At 34.6% G+C, this 18,639-nt stretch overlaps 1 protein-coding gene across 1 annotated transcript in view; it reads right to left on the bottom strand.

Moving 5' to 3' along the window:
• GFRAL (GDNF family receptor alpha like) overlaps positions 1-16,961 on the bottom strand; it is a 34,972-nt gene extending 18,011 nt beyond the window's left edge. Inside the window, exons 1-3 of the mRNA XM_030317083.1 lie at positions 16,940-16,961; positions 12,196-12,330; positions 9,794-9,952 (exon numbers count right to left, since the gene is read on the bottom strand). Coding sequence (XP_030172943.1) covers positions 9,794-9,952; positions 12,196-12,330; positions 16,940-16,961 — 316 coding nt within the window. The remainder of the gene's footprint in view (positions 1-9,793; positions 9,953-12,195; positions 12,331-16,939) is intronic.
• Positions 16,962-18,639: the final 1,678 nt, after the last annotated feature.

Raw genomic sequence — 18,639 nt, 5'->3', positions numbered from 1 at the left:
TCTTTGCTCAGAATTCATTTACGGGTGTAACTGTCTGGCCATACTATTAAAATTACAAACTACCCACTCAGACCTCTTTTTTCCCTCTGCTTCATTTTCTCTTAGCATTCATACTGTTTGAAATATGAAAAATACTAAGATACCCTTTTTGGTGACACAGGTTCTCATTTTCCCAGCTGCTGAAAGTATAGTTGCGTGATGACTCACACTGGTTATTTTCTAGGCATTGCCCTCAAGTGAAGAAAGTGCAGCCAAGGTTACACATTTTCCCAGAGGACAGCTCATATCTCAGGACTAGCCCACAGGAAGTGTTCGAGGATCTGATCCCTTGCCTCAATAGGTGACATCTCTGAAAAGCCATTCCAGGTCCAACCTTCCTATGGAATAAAGTAAGTTTGCTGTGGCTGCTGTATGAGTTTCAGCTGTTCCCTCCCTCTGACCCTGTTTTCCTCAGTTCCTTGTTGCTTTTGTTTCCAAGCCCTCAGGACACACACATCTTTTGTGTGCAAACCTTGTTTCAGAGTCTTTTGCTTGGGAAGCCTATTCAAGACACCCCTCAATATAGAATGTAAACTTCAAGAAAGGGATGATTTCCATTTGTTTTGTTTACTACTTTCCCCCCAGGTCTTAGCCCCAGGCCTAGGCATAGTAGGAACACAAAAGAAATATCTATTAAATAAATACATAATATTACTTACCACATTTTGTCTATTTATTTTTCAAATCCCCTAAAAAATAATAAGCTCCTTGAATGAAGGACAAGTGTTTTGTTTTGTTATTGCTTTTTTTTTTTTTTTTAATCCTGCTGCACAGGACATAGCGCATTATAAATATCTCATATTTGTTTAACGAATGTGTAATACGTGCATAAATGAATGGATGGATGAATACAATTAACGTTTTGTTAGCCACCTGGGTGGCTCAGTTGGTTAAGCAACCAACTAATGATTTCAGCTCAGGTCATGATCTCATGGTTGGTAGGATTCGGCCCAGTGCCAGGCTCTGCACTGACTATGGAGCCTACTTGGAATTCTCTCTCTGCCTGTCTGTCTGTCTGTCTCTCTCTCTCTTACTCACTGTAAATAAACAGACAAACAAACTTTAAAAAAAGATGATGCTAAAACCTTTTAGCATTTGCCTCTTTCTTCATAATCCCTTTGGACATATTCATGGCGTCATTTTTTTAAAAAATTTAATTGTCAAAGAGAAACAGCCATATATGACAAAGTTGGAATTAGAAATTAAATATTCTTTACCTAATTCATATTCGTGATTACATACTTAATGTTCCTAAATTCTTCTTGTGTGTACCAACCTGAAACAATTTCCTGGCTGAATCCCTCTTCATAGTCATCACTGTAGGCTGGAACTTGATTCATGTGAACATCTTGTATACAAATATCTTCAAACAAACTTTTCCAAATTTCAATACACTCTACTTTTGAAGGGTTGTTGCAATGACAATTCCACAAGATCGTTTCTTTCAGACTTTCTCTTAATGCTGCACACGTGTAGCCTCCATCAAGGGTCTTGCATTGTTCTGATTCTCTCCCACAGGTTTTCTTAAAATTTTCATACAACAGAGTGCAATGTTCCGACTCCTGGCAGATATGTGCTGCTGTGACACAGTCAATCTTTTTTCTAACCATTAATGATGTGTTTTTCTGATGGAACCACTGTGTGATATTCGACTGTGAAGCCAAATGTAAAGACAGTGCTGATTCTTCTATAAAGTTAAAATTAAAAAAAAAAAAAAAAAGAGAGAGAGAGAGAGAGAGACCAAAAATTAAATAATTTAATCTTACTAACTGGCCTGGGTGGCTCCATTGGTTAGGCATCGGATTCAGATTTGATCTCATGGGGTTCATGAGATGGAGCCCCACCTTGGGCTCTAAGCTGACAGTGGGGAGCCTGCTTGGGACTCTCACTCTCCTGCTCTCTCTGCCCCTTCCCACTTGTGCATGTCCAAGTGCACACTCTCTCTCAAAATAAATAAAATAAATGAATAAACAAATATAGCATATAGACTTATCTTTTATAAATATTCTTGTATCTATTGTCTTTCACAAACCATTAAAATTTTCAAGAGAGCTATTACAAATGAACCCAAGTTTTTACAAACTGAAATAAGGGGTGCCTGGGTGGCTCAGTTGGTTAAGCATCCAAATCTTAATTTTGGCTCAGGTCATGATCTCACGGTTCATGGGTTCCAGTGCTATGTTGGGCTCTGGGATGAGAGTGCAGAGCCTGCTCTCTCTCTCTCTCCCTCTCTTTCTGCCCCTCCCCTGTTCACACTATCTCACTCTCAAAATAAATAAACTGAAAAAAAAATTTAAAAATTTTGAAATAAAAACACTGATTATAGTTTATGTAACCACATAATGGTAATGCTCAATCTCTTTTAATGACATTTTGTCTTCATCATTTATTTTTGTTTTTCATTACATTTTGATGACGACTGGTAGAAATTGTGTGTAACTTAATACTTATAAGGCAACACATTATTTCCCTTGCATAAATTTTTATGGATTTCCATCTTCTCCTAGAAATACACTCAGTGTTTCTCTGTCTTTTAAAAATATTTTTATGTTTCCCTTAACAAGCTTTTTCAGCCCTTGGGGGTTATATCCCTCACTGAGAATACATGCTTTACTGGACAGTTCAAATGAAGTCATAATTATATGAACTTTACACAAAAAAGATAAGAAAAACAACTTCAATAGGAGACTCCAAGTCAGCTTAACATAGGCTTTCAGAAGTATACTATTTCTAAAAAGTCTTACCTTCCTCTAAGGCACTTCAAGTAGGTCTCCACAATAAAAAACAAAAAAAATCCTTGACCCTACAATTCTTCCCAAAGTAACCTTTTTCCCTGTGGTATTTTGGTCTAAAACTAAAAGATTGTTAAATTTTGGTTCATTAAATTAATTTTCTTATACCTTATAAAAGGTATAAGACCTCACAGCCTTAGTTTCTACAAATGCATCATATTTATGCAAGATAAAGGTAATATAATCAATTTCATGATATGAACATGTTTACTTAAAACCTGCTAGGGCATCCTTATAAGCACTATTTGGAGCCAGCCTCTGTACTGCATGTGTTTTAAAAAAATACACTACTATAGCATTTTGCACATTTCTCAAATAACAGCTCACACTGGATTTTATAATTATATAAATCAGACTCCTTTACTAGAACAGAGGTCTTCTTTTCTATTACTTTTGGCTAGCATATGCTGGGTTGCATGAATAGGATGGATGTGAATTAATGCTGTTCTCATATAATTAGTTCTATTACATTGATAATTATATACCTTGAAGTAATCTGCAATTCTGTCTAAATGTCATCAATAAATCTATCTAAATATCTATCTTTCTATCTATATATTTAATCAGCTGGACTAAATTAAATGACTTGGCTAAATGTCAATTTTGCCCTACTATATTTTCAGCTAATCAAGAGCAGAGACTGTTTCATTCATCTTTATATCCATCCTCCAGCATTTATATCTACACATGTTAACTGAATAATAAAAACTTTATGAATAGATGCATGATTTAGGTGCTCAAAAATATGTTTAAAAATTTGAAATCCTTATGTTATGATATTATTGGTCATTTGCTAAGTATCAGGTACTGTGCTGGGTGCTTTATCATAGTAAGTAAAAAAGAAAAAAGAAATGCCAAAGCTGATTTGTTCAAGAAGTTTACAGTATATTAAGGAAGAATAGAACAGTACACACCTATATATGTTTGGGAATGTTTTGAGAATCCAAAGAGGGAAGGTAGGGAAAGGAAGAAGGAGGTAGGGAGGAGGAGGAGGAGGAGGAGGAGGAGGAGGAGGAGGAGGAGGAGGAGGAGGAGGAGGAGAGGGAGAGAGACAGAGACAGAGATCGTGTCTTGGAATGATGACCAAAAAGTTTGTGGAAGGTGTTATAGTTGATATAGGATGGATATTAAGATTTCAGTTATTTCCTTCCCACACTAAGCTAAATTATAAGCAATAAACTAATGTTCCCTGTATACATAACAACTAGGTCATGTCCATCATGAAGTTTATTTGTGAGATCATTTAAGTCTTCTCTATAGGGTTTTTATATTCCTGGTTATCAAAATTATTGCATAGTAGTCTTTAGTAAGTGTCTATGGGGAAAAAAAGGGTTTAAATATGTGAACTGATTTCAATTTAACTGCTCTAAATTTATATGTACCTGTTGACTGGTCACTACATTTTGCCAGAACTTGGTATGATTAAAAGGGGCTAAAGAGATATAAATTAAGTTGTCTTACCATTGTGAAACAAAAGTCAATAAACATTTTTAGTATTCCAATATGCTTTTATTTCATCCCACTTCAATCTAAAACTAGTATAGACCTATTAATTAGCTAACTAATGTCATTTCAGGCTGTCCTAGTTGATGACTTCTCAGCATTTATAATTGTTGACTATTTTCCCTGTGTCTCTTTCATTGATTTCAACAACTCTTTCTGATGTTTCTTTTCCTATCTTTGAAATCTTCTTTTTGGTTACTTTAACTATATCATGAATTTTATTCTCAAAATCTTTATAATATTCTCACCTTATAGCCTTTCCTGACCAATCCTATCTTCCTTCACGGTTTTATCTATTTCTTATAAACTTTAAACTCCAAGATCTGTATGTCTATTTTATATTATTCTCTTCAGTACAAGATCCATGTTTCCAAATGCAAGCTAGATGATGTACATTCCTTCATTTCTTTTTAAAAATTATTTGTATCTTGCAAAACTTCAAACAAAATGCCAACATTCCTAATGTGAATGTTCCAAAGCATTCCACAGATGCAATGTCTCCAAAATATAATTCATCACTTCTACCCCTAATCCTGTGCTTTATTCTTTCTTTCCTATCTCAGTGTATGTCAGTACCCTGTCCCAAGCCATGCTTTATACATTTCATTCTCCTCATATCCAACTGCCACCAATTCCTATTGATTGTGATTCATAAATATACCTTACTCATGTCTTCTTCTCATAGTCCTCAGCACCAGTGTGTTAGTTTAGGCATACATCACCTCTCTCTCAAATTATTTGATATCCCTGGCCTGAATCTTTCCCACCCCTCCATCCTGTCTTTTGCATTCCTGCCAGGGATACCCTTTGAAAAGCCGATTCTGCATTTCTCTGTTTAAAATGCATTAATAGCCCCTTGTAATAACAGTTTGAGGCCTAATCCCTTTAGAAAGATACATAAATTCAGCCTTCCTCCTTTTTATAACATCTGCTTTCTTCCCAGCATCATCTCCTAATACTCCTCCATTCTACAGTCCAGTTTAACAAAGGATTTGTTGCTCCTTGAATGTGCTCTGCCTGATTCTATTTTCTCTGTTTAGAACATCCATTTTGTCTCTTTAATCGACCCAATTCACCCTAAAAGCCCCAAGTCTGTCATTTCTTCTGTGAACCTTCTGAATCACCATTATTTTATCCTCTATAACTTCAAACACTGTGTGTGTGTGTGTGTGTGTGTGTGTGTGTGTGTATCACCTAGCATGTATCACATTGTACAGGGGATACTTAGCACTTACCATTTTAATTAAGAATTGAACTAAAAGTAAATAACAAAGGTATCTGGGAAATCCTCAAATATTTGGAAGTTCAACAATGGTATTGTAAAATAAACCATGAATCAAAGAGAAAGTCACAAGGGAAATGAGAAACCATTTTGAATTGAATAAAAATGAAAACATAGCATACTAAAATTTGTGAATATAACTAAAACAGCACTTGGACATTTATATAATGAAATGTTTATAGGAGGAAGGAAAAAAAATATCAAATCAGTGATATAAGCCTTTATCTTAAGAAACCAGAAAATGAAGAGCAACTTCAAGTCAAGTCAAACACAACAGCAACAAAAAATAATAAAGAGCAAAACTGAGAGACAGGGAGAGACAAAGAGAGGAAGACACAAATTACCACCATCTGAATGAACGAAAGGACATTACTATAAGTCCTATAGATATTTAAAGGACAATTTGAGAATATTAGGAACAACTTAGCAGAGAGATACGGAAAAAAGGTAAAATGGAAACCCTAAAAATAAAAATTCAACATAAATCCAACAAACAGAAAAGTTCACTGAAAGACACAAACTACCAAACTCACCAAGAAATAAGTAAAACAGTTCTATGACAAACACGCTAAACATTTTTAAATCTTCCAATGAAGAATTGCCCAGATAACTTCACTAGTGAATTAATTAAATTGAATTAAATTAATTCCTTAAATTTAAGGAAGAAATACTACTACTACTTTGTATACTCTTTTAGAATAAAAAAGAGGATAAAATACTTCCCAAATCATTTTAAAAAACAGCATTATCCAGGGGCACCTGGGTGGCTCAGTCAGTTTAGCGTCCGACTTTTAATTTCTGCTCAAGTCATGATCTCACAGTTCATGAGTTCGTCGTGAGTTCAAGCCCCAAGTCAGGCTATCTGCTGACAGCTCGGAGCCTGCTTTGGACTCACTGTCTACGTCTCTTTCTCTCTCTTCCCCTTCCCAGCTCACACACACTCTCTCTCTAAACATTTAAAAAAAAAATAAAATTAAAATTAAAAACAGTATTATCTAGACAACAAAATCAGACAAATATGCTGTCAGGAAAACATTCCAATGTCCCTCAGGAACATAGATTAAAAACCCTCAACAAAATAGTAGCAAATTCAATCCAGCAACATATAAAATGAATAAATACTTCATAACTGAATAGTATATATCCTCAGAATGAAGGGTTAGAACCAACACTAAGAATCAACAAATAATTCATCATATTAAAAAAAAACCTAAAAATATAAACCATGATCATTGCAAAAGAGGCAGAAAATAATTTGCAAATCTATTCATGATAAAATCTCTAAGCAAACCGGATATAGGAAGGAATTTTCTCTGCCTGATAAAGGGAGGAGGAACCTACAAAGAACTTACTGCAAAATCCATTTTTTTTTTAAAAAACATTTTTTTATGTTTATTTTATTTTTTAGAGAAAGAGAGCACAAGTTGGAGAGGGGCAGAGAGAGAGAGGGAGACACAGAATCCAAAGCAGGGTCCAGGCTCTGAGATGTCTGCACAGAGCCTGGTAAGGGGCTGGAACCCACGAATTGTGAGATCATGACCTGAGTTGAAGTTGGTCACTTAACTGACTGAACCACCCAGGCACCCCTGCAAAAACCATTCTTAATGGTGCAAAACTAAATGCATTTCTCCCAAGACAGGTAAAAAGGCAAGGATGGCCACTCCCAGAAATCCTATTTAACATTATCCTGCAGGTCCTACTCAGAACAATAGAGCAAGGAAAAGAAATAAAGGCCTACAGATTGGAAAGAAAGAAATAAAACTCTCTATTTGCAGATATAAATATTTAAGTCTATGTAGACAATCCTATAGATTCTACAAAATAAAAGATACTAGATGTAATAACTGAGCTGAGCAAGTTACAGGCTATAAGGTGTGTGTGTGTGTATATATATATATATATATATGTATATATATATATATACATATATATATATACACACGTATATACACACACACACACACACACACGTGGTATATATAAGATATACGTATATATATGGTATATATATACGATATATGTAAATATATGGTATATATAAGATATATGTATATATATGGTGTATATATATGGTATATATATATGCCTTATATATATACCATATATATATAATTTTGATATATTAGCCATAATTGATTAGAAATTAAAATATAAAAAAGTTACCATTTACAACAGCATCAAAAAAGTGAAGCATATTTATGTAAATCTTAACACAAAGTGTGTATGAAGTATACACTGAAAACTACAAAATATTGCTAAGAGGAAAGTATTGGCAAAAGTACAGAAATATAGGCAGCTGGAACAAGATAGAACAATCTAGAAATCGAGACACTAATATATAGCCCAAAGGATTTTGGAGAAAGGTGAAACTGTAGTCCCTTTATCAAATGTGGTAGAACAACTGGATATCCATAGAGAAAAAAAATAAATAAATGAATCTGACCCATGGTTTGCACCATAAACAAAAATTAACTTACAGTGTATCATAAGCCTGAATGCAAAACCTAAAGTACTTAATGTCTAGATCATATAAGAATATCTTTGTGATTCGGGGTTGGATAAAGATTTCTTAGATGCAACAGCAAAGGTATTATTTATAAAAGAAAAAATGATAAGCTTGACGTTGTTAAACTTTAAAAAACAACAAACTTCTGCTTTTTGAAATATACGCTTAAAGCAATAAAAGATATAGACAGGGAAATATCATTTACAGAACACATATCCTGATAAGCCCTATTCAACACAGAGGAAAAACTCTTAAAACCCAATAAAAAAGGCAAAACTCAAATTAAAAAAGGGCAAAATTTTAAAGAGATGCTTTACCAAATAATGTATATAGAGGACACCTAAGCACATGAAAATATGTTCAACATATTTTAAGTGCAAATTAAAACCACAATGTGACACTACCACATGTATATTGGAATGGCCTCAAAATAAAAGAAAATAACAAAATCAAGTGCTACTGAGGATGTGGAGCAAGTGGAACTTTTATACATCGATGGTTAAATTAAACTTAGAATACTGTATGAAAGCTTATCATACAGTTGAACATAAACATTACCGTATAGCCCAACAAGAATATGGAGAAATAAAAACTTATGTTTGTAGGAGTCTTGTATGTGAATATTTATAGCAGCTTTATTTATAATCTCTAAAAATCTGGAAACAATGCAAACCACTTTCAGTGGTGAATGGATAACCAATACAATGGAATACTACTCAAAACAGAGAACAAACTTGTTAAAAAACTACTAGTGAACCTCAAATCCATGATGTTAAATTAAAAAAAAAAAATCAGGCAGGTTCAAGTTTCCCTAATTCCAAAAGGTTACCTAATTCCATTTATGTGAAACTCTGGAAAAAGCAAAAGCATGGAACAGAAAATTGGCCAGTTTGCTCACCATGAGTGTTTTGAGAGGTGGGATAATGGGACCATTCATGATAAATGAGAGGTAAACCTATTTCTTATAAAATGGGAGAAGGCTGATTATGAAAGAAGAGGCAAGAACCCCATGATAACAGCTGCAATCCCAAGCTGTCCACTTTTCAGAGAGAGTATGCAAGAACATTGAGGATCCAGAAACTGATTGTTTTAGAACTATTTCATCCTCCATATCCCTTTGAAAATCTTTATGAATCCTCAAGGACACATGCAGACTACTTTGAGTACCACTACTTCAGTGTCAGCCCAGCACCTTGAGTAGCTCTAAATAAATGCATAAATGATTAAATGCTCCCATCCAGAGGCAAGTAGAATTCCAGACAAGTGGTTATATTTTGGACTTTCTCAGGAAACTGAGTTCTTTAACAACAGAAACGATACCTTACTTGTCTTCTATCACTTAGGTCTTGGGCAAAGCCATAGTGAGCCTCACAAAAATATGAACTGAGAGAGTGACTATATAATCCTAATTAATTATGATTGGATGAAGCTAGAAATAGTGGTTAACAATTACAGAAATACGTTAGGCACTTACTGAGATCTATGACTCACAGAACTTTGTATTACACAAAAAAACTGTTCAAGTTACCAATAAAAGAGAGAGAAAAAGAGAGAGAGAGAGAGAGAGAGAGAGAGAGAGAGAACTAATCCAATTACATAGATGTGGTTAATTTTGAAACTGTACTTTTATTTTTTATGACTGTAATATTTCATATAACCACATATTATTACCTGATTCATTGATGCATTTTTTCCCAAGCAATTTGTTAATAGTGCAATGGAGGTTATCAGTGCAGAGACAATCTTCAAACTGGAAATTGTTTTCCACCAAGGACTGGATGCTCAGGTTACAGTTTGATGAATCCTTCATCTTGCAGGGGTTACCTGGGTTTTAACAAACATGTAATACTCCTGATATTAATCTAAGTATCACCCTACCCCAAATGCTTTTAACGTATTAACCTGAGTAATGCCTTATTATAATAAGATTTCCTGGGGATGCTGCAAGATGTCCACGTAAGTGACTTTTTAAGCACAAAATCTATTTTTACTATCTTTCCCTCAATGTTTACTTTCCAAAATGGATTAAAGCTTGCTGTATTTTAAAATGACTTTGTCCCCACTTAGAATATCAGTTTTTACTCTTCTATAATAATCAAGGCTGTCCTTATATGAGGTGACCAGAATGATCCATAATCTTCACTATTTTGTCAGTTTAGCTATTTTTATTAACTATTTGTCATAATCTTCTAGTGTATATGTCATTCTAAGATTATAATAAGAGACATGCAAGTGGCTCAAAATTCATCATGAGAAATGAAGTGGTCCTAACACTTTGTAAGCACTTAATAAATATTATTGAATAATGAGTCTTTCACAATTATCAATATTTCCTTTTCTGCTTTAATTTACAAAGTCCTATTCATCCACCCAACAATTTTCTTTTAATCATTTTTTGAATAAAATTACTTGAGTTCATTTCATTTATGTATTTGAGAATATTTCTATTTCAGCTTCATGAATGAGATAATTATGCAAATATTACTGCAATTCACTGAAAATGACTTGCTATTTGTATACTGAAGTACGTGTTATAATTCATGACACACTGAATGCAGTATTTTAAATTGCTTTATAAAATGTAACAAGGAATTTCATCATCAAAACAAATAACAGATTTTTTTGTCACTGTCTTCTATTCTCATCTTAAAATTACTGTATTACTTAGAGCAAATTAGGCTTTTAAAATTCTTTTCCTGACTTGTAATAAGAATGTTGGGTTAGGCAGCTATAACTTACTTTGGACTATGGACTTACTGCCTTCAAGGGCAGGACGGAGAAGGAAATCATTCTCTTTTCCTCTACATCTTATATAATTCCTTGAGGTTGTGGGGATGGGGAGGACTTCCGATGGTGGAGATTGTAAATGTTGGCCATCAGAACTATAGGCTGCTGCCTCTTAAACCCAACTTACTTCCCCTTACGTCTTTTGGGAAGTAGAGGATGCACACACAGATAGGCAAGAGTCATGAGCAGTACAGACGTCACACTGCGCAAAATAGAGAAAGTACGTCATGGAAGAATCTATTGTTATTTTCCCTTTTCAATTTTTCTTACTGAATATTCCAGAAAGTTTATGAGGTTTTTATAGTATTATAACATCCAATATACAAGATGATAAATTATATGAGAATACAATATTTTGAAACGTTTGTGATAATAGTACTAAGGTAATGTCTCACTATGTAATCAGTTTATCTATTTTTAGTGAATGGAGTCCTACTATAACGGTCCATACAATATTTATTCAACGAATTGATATATTCCGTATGTTTTCTTTTTCTTTTAAACAAGTAACAGTAACTCTAATCTTCATATTCTCTAACCCTCGGGACTCTGCTCAAATGTTTGGAATGTAGGACATGTTAAAAATAAAAATGTATTTTAAATTGTTCTCGACACGGAATGGAAGATAGCATGTCTGTTGCAAGAATATAAAAATGTGTATGATACACATACAAATAAATAACAATGCTCTTGATCATCACAAATTTTTTTTTCCTATTTTATTACTGACATACTAATATGTAAGCAAAAACACATTTGAAAAATTTTTGCCATACTTCTGACAAGCATGCATATAATTATAACATTGTACATGATGAGATAAGTAAAACAAACCCTGAAATCTTGCATAAACCTCCCCGCAGGGCATTAAGGCTCTTGAGTTCTTGTTACTACATTCGCTAATAAGCAATTGAAGGTAAATCACTTGAATATTAAGTTTGAAAAAAGTGTTTGGAGCAAAGCTAACTTAGTTCCCAGGTCAGTGAAAGAAAATATCAAATCCTATTTTTACCTCAGTAAAAATAAATCATTTGTGTGTATTTTAAATAATGTATTTTATTGAGGCACTTGGGTGGTTCAGTAGGTTAAGCGTCCAACTTCAGCTCTGGTCAAGATCTCATGGTTCATGGGTTTGAGTCCTGCATCAGGCTCTGTGCTGATAGCGCAGAGCCTGCTTGGAATTCTCACTCTCCCTCTCGTTCTGTGCCCTCCTCCCTCTCTCTCTCTTTTTCTCTCTCAACAATAAATACATAAATAAACTTAAAAAATTAAATAATATATTTTACCTGAAACATTACATGAATCTTCCATCTTTCTCCATGCAAGTTTACATCCATTTGTATCACTTAGGCATTGCTCTCTTAAATACGTGCAATCAATGGTTTGGGAAGTGGATTCATTTTCCAAGCATAGCACCATAGCTGAAATAACAATAAGAACAGAACAAAAACAACAAGAACGTGTTTGCAGTATTACAGTATGACAGTTATTTACCTCAAAACTAAGTTACTGGTGATAAACAACAGTGTTATGGAAAATATAATCTGATGAGATCATTACAAGATTGGAATGGATCTTAACCTCCCCCCTAACTACAGATCTGTATTTCTCCTTTATAAGATTCTTAAATGAAGAGTCTAGATTTGTGCTCTTATTTGGTGCATATTTATTCCTCAATTTATATTTTTAAGACTATTGCTCTATTGAAACTGCTCTCTGAACTGTCCTAATCATCTCCATGACATCAACCTTAATAGTTTTAACACTTCATCTTGCCTACTTTTATCATTGCACGTTTTGTTGCTATTTTGTTCTTAAAACTCTCTCTTCCTTTGGCAACCAGCTCTTCTAGTTCTCTTGATACTTATTCATTTGATATTTTCTGACCATAGTTAGGCCTCTTCCCAGGATCTTTGTCTTTTTCTGTTGAACTGTATTTTTAGCTTAATGTCTATCCTCAGATGTTTCCCATTCTCATTTTACACATTCTCTATGTACAATTCCATATACTTTAATGGTTTTAACTAAAACCTCTAGATTGATGATTCTCTAAAGCATAATTCAATCCCATTATTTTTCAGTATTCCAGTTATATTTGTTGTTATCTCAACCGAAGTGTTCCAGATACATTTTAAGACTACAGTGTATTTTTATCATCATCACTCCCTGGTGGACAGCTCTGCTTCATCAATTTCACTGTTCTCATGGGCACCCAACACTAGAAACCACTGATTCATCACAGACTCCTTTTTTATCCTCGACTTCATTCTTTTATATCCATTTGTGCATAGTTCCTTGACTCTTATTTTGAATATTTGACCAACCCATCAATTAGTCAATTTGCCTCCAGTTTCATCTTACTCACATAGGTTCTTTATACCCCCTAACCTGCCTACTGTACCATCCTGATCCTGCCATTTCTCTGCTTCGACCTTTGGATGGTTCCTCATAGGATAGTTCTTATATTCCTTATCGTATGCAATCTAGACATTTTTGAGCATGTATAGTTTCCCAGATGCTCCATGCTGTCTTGTACCTCTGAGTGTTTACTGTACCCTCATTAGTAGGCACTCCTTTTTATCTCCTAGAAACTTTTCTTTCTTCTTTCTTTCTTTCTTTCTTTCTTTCTATCTTTCTTTCTTCTTTCCTTCTTTCTGTCTTTCTTTCTTTGTCTTTCTTTCTTCTTTCTTTCTTTCTTTCTGTCTTTCTTTCTTTCTGTCTTTTTTTTTGTCCTCTAACACTCAACACAATAATTACCTATTTTATGGAATCCTTCCCTGAATTCAGTACCCTCTTCCTATATCCAAATTAATTTAACACCTCTTATTTGTTTCACTAGAATACTGGGATTTCCCCAAGCATAGCTTTACTGCTCTGTAATGAAAATGTGTATTTATATGATTGTCTCCACCATGGGGTTCTAGGGTCCTACTAGGCAGACATTGGAGGTAATTCATAATTGTATCCTCATCATCAAACACAATGAAACATTATGTATGTATGTTGACTTACACTAACTTGAATAGTTACTTAAGAATGAATTATAGGGGCACCTGGGTGGCTCAGTCGCTTAAGCATCTGACTCTTGATCTCAGCTCTGGTCTTGATTTTGCAGTTCGTGAAATGAATCCCTTCATTGGACTCTGTGCTGACAGCATGGAACCTGCTTGGGATTCTCCCTCTCCCTCTCTCTCTGCTCCTCCCCCACTCATGCTGTCTCTCTCTCTCTGAAAATAAATAAACTTAAAAAAAAAAAGAAGTTATAAATAAGTAATACTATAATACTATAATAAAAATAATACCTTCCAGATATTTACAAGTTATGTTGGGTAGAGGAGAAGTTTCCAGTAAGTTTTCTAAAAATATCAAAAACATAGTGATGCTAATTTAGTATAATGTATAAATTATTTGAATTGATTCTGCAAGCATGCCAAGCGACACTTGCTGGATCAATCCATAGAAAAATATGGGAAGAGCAATCGAGTTACAGAAACAATATATTAATTATAATCTGGAGATCTCAAAGTAGGTCTTAGAGTCAAATTAATTGAATTTTTAAAAAGATGATGCTAATTATGAATTGCCTGTGATAATGCAGAGTTATGGGCTTCAAGTAAAGCCTAAAATCTTTTCTTTATCTTACCTCTTTTCAAACCTCTTCTCCTAAGGAGAATCCAAGACAACTCATTGGATGGATCATATGTACTACTTGCTGGGTCACTGCATTTGGAGATTAGGCCCAAGGGTGTGGCTCAGTCACATTTTTCTTGTTGAGGGCTGGAGTGAAAATTGACATATCAGCCTTCTGTTTTGTCATGTGTTCATTGTTAAGCTCATTTAACCAATGAGAAAGGGAAAGAGAGCCCCTTCGGTTCTGGCCCAAAGTTACTTGTTTGAATCCAGCTTGCCAAAGACCCGGAAATATTTTATGTCAGACTCTACTCATAAGAAAGTGGAATTCTATGGGGCGACTCAGTGGCTCAGTTGATTGAGCAACTGATTTCAGCTCAGGTCATGATCTCAGAGTTTGTGGGTTTGAGGTCTGCATTGAGCTCTGTGCTGACAGCTAAGAGCCTGGAACTTTCTTCAGATTCTGTGTCTCCCTCACTCACTGCCCCTCTTCTACTCATGTTCTCTCTCTCATTCTCTCTCTCTCTCTCTCTCTCTCTCTCTCTCTCTCTCTCTCTCAAAAATAAATAAACATTAAAAAAAAAGGAAAGTAAGAAACTGGAATTTTATTTGACATTGATCATTGAATCTTGTAAATAGCTCCTTCAGGAAACTTATAGATGATGGTATCCTGAATATATCATCAAAACCTTACCAGTACCTCTGTCTAATGCTGGTTAATTAATTCTACATATTATGTTTCTCAAATCTGTTTCATTTTCTTCCATATTTAAAATTTTAAGTTCCACTCGATTGTTTACTTTATACGATTTTCCACACCCTCTAGTAGGATGAAATACTAAATCTACTAGGAAAACCATCTCAGTGATCTGGCCCACAAGAATGAAAATAACTTTAACTTGCCAAAATCTTAGTCATTCCTTACTATAATTTGTTGCCGCGTATTTAATCCAGGAGTTTTCAAGGATTCTCTTGAAATGCTCAATGAAAAACAAGTTCTGTTTTAAAGTAACAATATGAAAAATGTTGCACATAATATTACCCTCTTAAGTCTTATTATGATATGACATGTTCTATTTTAAAAATTTACCATGCCCCACGTTCCTCTGGCAATAGAACTTTCCCGCACCTTTAGACCTATTTAGGTGATGTTAGACAAGTATTCTTAAGAATGAACTATGGGAAATACAGGTTAAGCCTATCATATAGTACAGCTTCGACCCTAACAATGTTAGAAATCATTCACTTCCTAGTCTCAAAATTAATTTAGAATGGAAACTTGAAAACAAGAGGCGATCCTTGCTTTTTCAACTGGAGCCATAATGAGGTTGTAACATGTTTTATGTGTTCTGTTATACTGCTGTCTTATCTACAAAATTAAAATTTCCCAGAGTTTTCTTTATAATCATGAATGGAAATAAGCAAATAGTGTTAAAATAAATCCAAGAGCAAAATTTTGAGATAGGAAATAACTATTACTAAAACTAAAGAAAAACTGAAAATACATAAAATATTCCATTCTTTCTCCCCTTAATTTTTTTGATTCATGTTCAACATAATTTGGAATAACCTTCTTTGTTTTCTTGCCCACAATTATGTTTTTATTCATTAATATCCATTAGTGTAAACAAAAAAATACTGGCTCTGTTTTAATGAATGGAATAATATTCAGCTATAATCATAACTATTTCTTTTCCTGAATTCATTTTATAGATTCTACTAAATTCTGAAGAAAAATACAGTAGCTTGTCCGATGACACCTACAGCAAGTAGATCTTCATGTATTCTACTTTAAGTATAAATGAATTCTTTTCCACCAGCATTTTATGATACCTTCACACTATCCAACACAGGAGGGATTATTACAAACCTTTCCTGTAGCTAACAGAAGCTAACTAAAATGTGAAGCATTTGATGGGATGTTAAGTTGTTTTATTCTATGAAATGAATTCTTTTTAGTAAATATTAACACTTTAAAATTCGGGGAATTGAATGCTTTAAGTTAATCTCATTTAATTTAATTTCAAAGAAAAATAGATAAATTTGAAATTTGCCATCTTATAACTTGTAAATAGATACTGGAAGGTTTCATTTCTCAAAGGCTCTACTATCTATGTGAATTCCATAAATCCTAGGTAACTGGATTATCGCATATAATAAAATGCAAACAATCTGAGAGATGAATGCAATCCCTGCACTGTGAATTTTCTACAGAGTTATAAATGAGTAAGTGTACAATTTTGAGAAAGTAAGAAACCATGTTAAAGTATACACTGAAAATTGAGACTTCCTATTACAAGCCCATTAGTTTAATCAACAGTCAAGTCAGATAAGATGGCATTCAGTTCATGAAGAAACAGTGCTATGGATCCAGGTAAACTAGAAGCATGATTCACTTACCAAGGAAAATGAAGACTATCATGCTGGACAACCTGGAGTTATTCACCTGCAAGAAAGGCAGACCTGTTGACTGCAGCCACCTCCTTAACAGTAACTGTGCAGATGAGGCTTCAGCTTCTGCCCTTGCTTCCCGAAAGCATTACTGAGTCAAGTCAGCTTCCTTTGTCACCATTTCCTCCCCAATCTTTCCTGAGCTGTGAACTTTCCTAATTATGTCCAAATTCAATTATTTTCTTCTGAGCATACTAATCTCGGCTATTATGCTTCCAAGAAAAACCCACAAGCCAGATGCTAAGAAATGATACATGCTCAGCACATTCATGAGAAAGGTTTTTGGTTTTTGTTTTTTTTTTTCCTTCCAGTAGAATAGTAAATTGTGTAAAAGCCTCTCAACTATAACCCCCAGGTTTCCTACGCACTGGAGTATCCTCAGTTTCCACTTCATTAATTAACCTCATGACAGCAAGTTTAGGTCATCTGAGAACGTGGAAAAGGAGAAAGGCGATAAGCAGCCCAGGCAAATGTATAGGGAATTCAGGTTCCACTAGAATCAAAATGGTGTGCCTCATCTTCCCAAACAAGACGTGTTCTCTACATGTGCCACATGCTCCAGTATGCTTTAAGGTTGTAGTGTTTCAGCTGCTGTTCCCCAAAGTCACCTGACACAGTTATCAGTGTAAGAAATGACTCCTTGCAGCGATGCAAAAATTCCCTGCTCCGCTGGAAAGGTAAGCCACTTGTAGTCACTTGACAACTGTGTTTCTCCCAGCTTCAGTAAGAGGCATTGTTGTGGTCTGAATATTTATGTCTCCCTACAAATTTACACGTGGACATTCTAACCCTCAAAATGATTACATTTATAGGTAGAGTCTTGAGGAGGTGCTTAAGTTGTCAGCGTGGAACCATCGTGAATGAGGCTCCAGAGGGATCCCTTGCTCCTTCCACCAGGGAGGACACAGCAGGAAGTCACCAGCTATATGAACTGGGAAGAGGGCCTTTGTGAGAATGTGACCACGCATTGGTGTTGGACTTCTAGTCTCCAGAACTGTGAAAAATAAATTTCTGTGGTTTATGAGTGACCAGACTGTTGTATTTCGTTATAGCAGCCCAGATGGATTAGACTGATCCTGTATCTCCAATGCGTTCTTGTTCACAAGAACCTAGAGCACATCATGTCCATTGGGGCATCCTGAGGCTTCCACTTTTAAAACATCTGAGATCTTTCTGTAATGGATGCTTGGACGTATACAATGCTGTGTCAGCAAGAAATTAAGAAAATGCAGGTGTGAAGAAGCTACTATCTTGAGATGAGACAGAAGCATTTTGTCCACAGAGGAAAAATTGTTGAGTCCAATTGTCCACGTTTATTTTACACTAGAGAGAATTTATAACATATTTTGGTTTCAGAATGCATAATGGAAAAAAAAAACAGATTCGGGAGTCCAACAAACTGAAATTATAACACTATTTTTCTCTATAAATGTAGGTAAATGAGATCTTATTGGAAGTTGTTTATATTTATTTACTCCTTGATAAAATGTTCTGATTGTATCCATGGTTGCTGTATACATCAAGTACGTGTAGGGGGCTTATATCCCAAAGATCAAACAAGGCCAGTTATACTATCCTCGGTGACTTATCTAACAAAAGAATGATGTCATAAAATTATTCAATCATTTCCTTTTAAAGACACCAAGTTA

Source organism: Lynx canadensis, chromosome B2 (genome assembly GCF_007474595.2).
Source record: "Lynx canadensis isolate LIC74 chromosome B2, mLynCan4.pri.v2, whole genome shotgun sequence".
NCBI lineage: Eukaryota > Metazoa > Chordata > Mammalia > Carnivora > Felidae > Lynx > Lynx canadensis.
Note: the sequence above shows the minus strand (reverse complement) of the source record. Positions and strands in the feature narration are given on the sequence as shown.